The sequence below is a fragment of the Arachis duranensis genome, chromosome 9 (genome assembly GCF_000817695.3).
Source record: "Arachis duranensis cultivar V14167 chromosome 9, aradu.V14167.gnm2.J7QH, whole genome shotgun sequence".
In the NCBI taxonomy this organism is placed as follows: domain Eukaryota; kingdom Viridiplantae; phylum Streptophyta; class Magnoliopsida; order Fabales; family Fabaceae; genus Arachis; species Arachis duranensis.
The window spans coordinates 118,450,201-118,457,445 of NC_029780.3; the positions used below are offsets into that span (position 1 = coordinate 118,450,201).

Below are 7,245 nucleotides of genomic sequence, written 5' to 3' on the forward strand. Positions count from 1 at the left end.
AAATATAAAATATATATTAAAAAAAATTAAATTACATATATAATTAATTAATTTAATAATTAATTTTTAATATCCACCTAACATTTTGTTTATATTTACAGAAGTAACGTTTTGCATGCATCATGCGCCTTGAACCTACTGTCACCCACTCTATATATACCCAATAAATTAGCACTAAACTTGCAACCCACACTAAACATAACTTATTCTGCGGTGTTATACTCATTTCCACTTTATACTTACCAGCCATGGCGTCTAACTCCAAAATACCCTTATCCCTTCCCCTTCTTGCCTCCATGGCCATCTTCCTCATCCTACTCCACAGTGCGAACTCAGCGGATGTCACCACTTTCCTCTTCGACAGGTTCGATCAAAGTAACGAGAATCTCCTCATCATCCAAGGCGACGCTTCCGTTTCAAGCAACGGAGCCTTGCAACTCACTAGGGTTGACAGCAGTGGCGTCCCACAAGGAGGTAGCGTCGGCCGAGCCTTGTACTCCGATCCCATTCCGCTCTACGATAAATCCACCGGAGCAGTAGCATCCATATTCACCTCCTTTATCTTCCTCATTTCTTCACCTTCTGATACCCCGGGTGACGGCCTTACCTTCTTCCTCGCTTCGCCGGATACTACTATCCCTCCTAACTCCGGTGGTGGCTACCTTGGCCTCTTTAGCGCCTCGAATGCACTCAACAACACGCGCAAAGAGCTCGTTGGTTTTAAATCCACATCTGACAAAGTTGTTGCTGTTGAATTTGATACGTACCCTAATCTCAATCTCGGGGATCCCGATTACAAACACATCGGAATTGATGTGAACTCTATTAAGTCGGAAGTTACCGCTGAATGGGACTTTCAAAATGGAGAACTGGTGGCGGTAACAATATTCTATAATCCCTATGGCAAGACTCTTAGAGTTTTTGCATCTTACCCTAATGGTTACAACGTGGACTTCACTCATGACATAGATTTGACCACTGTTCTTCCTGAACAAGTTAGGGTAGGGTTCTCTGGTGCCACTGGACAGTACTCACAAATTAATAACATAATATCTTGGTCTTTTGGTTCAATCTTAGGGAAAAGCTTTAGGGTTGAGAAAGGTGGTATTGCAAGTGTTGTGTAATGATTGGGCATGACACTACATGTCTACATAATAATAAGGACAAGTGCATGTAGTCCATTGTGTACGTATGTGAATACTGCACTGTGCTTGTGGTGTTTCTGCCTTCTATGTAATATATCCATGAACAATGAACTCTTCCTAATAAGATCGTTTTGATTTTTGTACTTTTCTGTTGTTTTCGTTTCGTTAGGAAAAAAATTAAAAAAAATAAAAATTAATATATATTTTTAAATGTTTAAATTTAATAATTTTTAAATTAATAAATCAAAAAATAAATTAATTAACTCAAATAATAACAAATTTAAAAAAATTGACAACAATAAATAATAAATTAATAAAATATTTAATATTCTCTATAATAAATTAGACGATTAATAACAATAAACTAATTAATTCAAAAAATAATTATAAATAAAAAAATAATTCATGCATATTAAACAGTTGACTTTAAAATTTGAAGGTAATAAAGATCAAACATTTACACTAAGTTGGCAATCTAAATTCTAGCAATACTTATGTGAAAATGAAATTGGAGAAGATTCGTTTTTAAACTATTAAATTACAAGCTAATCAACCTTAGAACGTAACACAATAAATTTTTTCTGCCATAAAAAAATTAGAGATGATATCAAAATCTCAAAATGGAGAATAAAGGAGATTTTGGATTTCTTCTAACAGGATAATAGAAGCAAAAGTTACATTTCAAGCTTTTTTATTAATAGTAACAAAACAACATAATCAAATTCAAGCTATAAAAAAGTATGCATATAAACCATTTTTACTATATTTAAATAAAGTATCAAACAACTAGCTGACTCTACTGTATTTTATTTTCAGTTTCATTTATATCAACAGCAAAATTGCTATAAATTTAACAACTAAGATTCTTTCAATACCTTACACCAATTTAGGGAACAAGTGCTTTAGTGCTGAGGGCACATTCTCAGATACTGGTGCAGTGGGAGGAGTATATATGCGTGTTTTTTTGAGAATTTCATCAACAATTCAATGTTTGCGCTTACTCAAAGGCCTAAAAGGATCCAGTCAAACCTGAAAGAACAACAGCAAAAAAAATCGCTCATTAAGTTTTTTTGAAAAATCTAGAGGGTATATTAACATTTAACCATCACGTAATAAGAATAATACAACTATGTACCAAACCTTATTCCACTAAGAGAAATAAGCTATATAGATCAAATGCCATCATAATATTCTATCATAAATCATGTCTAAAGTAAAAATACTAAACTATCAAGCTACAAAGGCAATACTAATAACTAAATTCAATATTTTAAGAAATAAAGAAGGACTGCAAATTAAATTAGATGGATAAGTTAAAAATTGTTACTAACTCGATCACTGATGTTATATTGATTGTGCTCGTCGTGTGTCATAAATTTAGAAGTTCGTTTGATGTAACAGTTGTATACTTTGTGGTGAATAGCCTGTCTACTGCCACCACCACTGACTTCTGCATCTTATTAAAAACCACCATTCCTATGACTTGCTTCATCGTTCTAATCCAATCTACACAATCTCTAAGCCAGATTCTAATGTACAGCAACTACAACACAATAAAAATTAAAAAATATAAATAATGAATGCCAAAATTATATTTTGAAAACAATAATTAAGGACAAAAATTCTGGTGGATCAGGACATGTTTTCATTACAATCACCACACCCAAATTCCATAGAACAATAGTTTCATTTATGCCTAAAATTTAAAATTATTGAATCTATTGAGCTTAGATAACATAGTTTCATGTTTGTTTCAATTAACATAGGAATCACAGCACATACATGTACTCCATAGCAAATAAGTAAAAGGCATATTAATAATACGATAACAAAGAGGATTAAAATTCTCAAACCAAAATAGAATTTAAAAAATTCTGAATCTAAACTAATACATGAATTAAATATAAAAAAAATAATAGAAAAAAAGAGGGGGACAACATACCTGGAGAGAGGAAGGAAGCAGCTCTGGCGAAGTAGTGGCATCACAGACAACAAAGTGGTGGCGGCGGTGACCAACCAACAGCGTTGCTTTATTAGGATTTTTTAAAAATAAATTAAAAAATAATAAGAAGAAGGAGGAGGAGGACAATATACCTGAAGGGAGGTAGGAGGCACTCCGACAACACAGAGAGCAGCGGCGACAGCAGTGCAACAATGGTGGCGGCGATAGTGGCAGGGCAACGAAAAATAGTCTTTGAACATTGTTGGTGGTGGCCAACGCTGGTAGAGGGGCTGCCGGAGGTTGTTTGTGGGAGAGAGAAAGGGAGAGAGAGAGAGAGAGGGAGTAGTTCGAAAATAAGGGGGGAGAAGATTCGCGGTTTGAATTTAGGGCAAGATTAACATCGGATTTACCAGCGGATAATCCGCAGTAATGCTTTGCAAATGACCAAAATGCAGCATTGCACTAATTCGGATAATCCGACGGTAATGATTGCGTCATTTTTTTTTCCTTCCAATTATTACCGGTGAATTTATCGTTGGAAAACCGAATCTGACGATAATCTTTTTATCCAACGAATTTATTACCAAATCCGCCAATAAATCTGCTGCTAACGTCCGACACTAAATCTAATGATATTCAATATTTTTCTTGTAGTGCATGAAAGATGGAATTTTGCTGACAAAACTACCGAACCTTAAAAAATTATTTAAAATACCTAAACTACCTTCTAATCTAACCTAACCTTAAATTCAAATTTTACTCCACAATACTACCACACCAATTCCAAACCCCACCATCACTCAAATTCTTTCTCACCACCACTCGTCTCCAACTACCACTATCACCGTTGCCATTGCCACCTCCTTCTCTTTACTTCCACCATCATACTATTTCATTTCTCCCTAATCACTACCAACGAGTCCATCCTCTTTCTCATATAAATCACAAATTTCCTTTGCCTCATCTGAGAACGAATTGCAAATCTCTTTTGCAACAACTCCATGAAAAATAGATTGAGGTAGAAGAAAGAGAAGAAGGCAACGGCTGTGGGAATCATAGCTATCATTGTCGTTGTTGAAAGGTCCAAAAGTGAGAAAGACCAAACAAGAAAAAAGGGAAGAGAAAGAGATAAGGTGCGATAGTAAGGAGTAAGTACAGAAACGGTGGAAGGAGTCACTATTATTTGAGAGAGAGAGAAAGAGAAAGAGAGAGAAAGAGAATGCTATGCAGTGGAAAGGATGAAACATAGAAAGGAAAAATTATTGTCGGGTGTGAGATGAGCTACCACTATTTGAATATTGTTGCTCTTTTTTAGTTTTTTTTTTTTGTTTTGGTTTTTCAAGTGAGGTTATAGAAAATTTTTGAATTTGGAAATCTAAAGAAAATACAACTATGAAAGATTTGAGGAATTAAATTTCTGGTAATAGTGATGATAAATTTATAAAGAAAAAGAGGAGTATTGGTCTAGAGATTTTGAAACTGTCCAAGTAGGAGTTATTAGTGGTGGTGAAAATGTAGTGATAGGAACAATGATGATGATAGCGACCACAGTGGTGATGAAAATAGTAGTAATTAAGAATGAGATTTGGATGATAATGAATTTAGATGGTAGTGATAAAGGGTTGAGAATTTAAAAGTTGGTGACAAAATATTAGAAGTGGATTAAAATAGATAAAAGATTTAATTATTCTGTTGATCCTTATAATTTCATAAAACTTTTAATTAGGTCTTTATGCTTTTTTTTAATTAAGTTTTTGCATTAATTTTTTAATTAAATTTTTATATATTTTTTATTTGAGTTCTTATACTAATTTTTTTTAATTGGATTTTTATACAATTAAACCAATTACTACCAATAGGAACCTAATTGAAAAAAAATTGGTGCAGAACCCAATTAAAAGAAAAAAAAAGTATAAGGACTTAATTAAAAATTTCGTAAAACTATAAAAACCAACAGAATAATTAAACCTAAATAAAAAAATAATTTAAAAATTTTAAATAATTTCTTAAAATTTTGATAATTTTATAAGATAAAATTTATCAATATTTTAAATATTCAGGAGTAAATAGTAGTTTTCTACCTTATCGGATCCATTCGATTATTTTTTGTATATCACTATTTTTATTAGCATCAAACGCCACCGAGCTGGACCATAAGAATAATCAAGATCCTACAAGAAGTCCTTCTCCCTACGTATCATCAACCTGAACCCTCAATACATATGAAACGGCGACTCTCTTCAGCCGACATGACGTATCATCAACCTCACCTCTCTAATTTTAATCTTAATAAGCTACCAATCATATTCAAAAATTAATGTCAAGAATAACACATAAAATGTTATCGGTCATCATCTATTTAAGAACCAACTAGCTTCCTTGGGTATTTAACAAAGAAAACTCATCATCATTATTATTCTATTTCCATAACTATGGCTATCCCAAAGAAACACCACTCATCTACTCTTCCACTTGTTCTCACCTTCATAACATTCTACTGTCTCAATGTAGTGACCTCTGTAACCTACTCCACCACCTTTACCTACGATCGGTTCGACTCCGACACCGACCTCCTCATGCAAGGCAACGCGGTCTTTTCCCCCAACTTCGCCTTGGAACTCACCAAAGAACGGAACGGTATCCCCCAATCCGGCAGCGTCGGTCGTACGTTCTCCACCTTTCCGATAGTTTTACACATGTCCGGAAAGGTGGCCACCATTTCCACTTCATTTGTCTTGAATATCTCTCAACCTAACTCCACCGCTACTCCCGCCGATGGCATCACCTTCTTCATCGCTCCCATCTCTGACCTACCACCGCGCTCCGGCGGGGGGTTTCTCGGACTCTTCAGCAATCAAACCAATTCTTCATCAACCACTTCAATTGTCGCAGTCGAATTTGATACATACCCTAATCTTGATATTGGGGATCCAAACTATAGACACATTGGAATTAACGTTAATTCCATCAAATCCTCCGCTACTTCTCGGTGGAATTTTCAAAGTGGAGAACCATTGAATGTAACAATAACCTATGATCCTTCACTTAAAAGGCTAAGGGTTGTTGCTTCTTACCCTAATGGAAACAATCACGTTGATGTAGCTTATCGCATTAATTTTGGAAGTGTTCTTCCTGAACAGGTTTATGCAGGTTTCTCTGGTTCAACCGGAAAATATGCAGAAGTGAACCACGTCAATTCTTGGAGTTTCAATTCAACCTTAGTTGTGTAATAGCTGGGATCCTTTTTTCCATACATGATTCAATGTTTGACCCGCAACAATGATAATAATTAATAAGTACGTTGAGTGCACTTGGCAGAGGATGGACTTTCCTAATACGTTGCCATATTTGACCTTATAATAATAAGGACATTACGTTCAAGTCTAGTCCATTACTATTTCTGTATGTAAAATAATAATAATAAATTGATATTAAATTATTTAATATTTTTTTATATGATATATAGTATCAAAATCTTTAAATTTTAAAAATTTAGAATTTAATTATCGTTAATTTTAAAAAAATTAATATAAAACAAATATAAAGATCGAATTTATACAAAAAAGATTATATAAACTCAAAAAAGAAAAATTATGTAAAAATAAATATTAAAAATATAATTACTCGTGTGTTTTCTTTTATCGATTAAATTTTTAAATACAAATGCCATTTGATTAAAAAGAAGCGCAGTTATAATAAATACGTATATAAAATTATATGGATTAGTATAACTTAACATATTGCACAATATAGACTTCAGCAGGTTTTATATGGATTAGTATAATTACTGCTGCATTTAATGATGCTACTTCTTTTTATATGTGTTTTTTTAATTACTTGCATTTTGTTATTTAAATTTGTTTTATAATACAAAAATTAATAGAAACTATAATATTACTTTGGAGCTTGTTGAGAAACTTTTACAGAAGAGCTTTATTCTGTCTGATTTTAACATTTTTTTTTATTTTCTCTGTTAATTAGTTGGTTCAATTTGATAGAAGTCTCCATCAGATGAATTTTATAATCTAATACTTTTTTTTGTCTATCAGCTAAGAAAAATTTAATTTTGGCACTTCGATCTTTAACCTTTTTTATTCTCTTTTAATGGAACTCAAATCCGTTTTGATACGAAAAATTTTTTTGATGTAACTGATAAAA

General features: G+C 33.0%; 2 protein-coding genes across 2 annotated transcripts; both read left to right on the top strand.

The window, feature by feature from the left end:
- The first annotated feature begins 197 nt into the window (after positions 1–197).
- On the top strand, positions 198–1,288 carry LOC107467980 (lectin). Its single transcript, XM_016087217.3, has one exon. The coding sequence runs from the start codon at positions 249–251 to the stop codon at positions 1,122–1,124; it is 876 nt and encodes a 291-aa protein (XP_015942703.1). The 5' UTR covers positions 198–248; the 3' UTR covers positions 1,125–1,288.
- Positions 1,289–5,455: 4,167 nt separating this feature from the next.
- Positions 5,456–6,397, top strand: LOC107467989 (lectin). The gene has a single exon (XM_021131625.2). The coding sequence runs from the start codon at positions 5,520–5,522 to the stop codon at positions 6,315–6,317; it is 798 nt and encodes a 265-aa protein (XP_020987284.1). The 5' UTR covers positions 5,456–5,519; the 3' UTR covers positions 6,318–6,397.
- Positions 6,398–7,245: the final 848 nt, after the last annotated feature.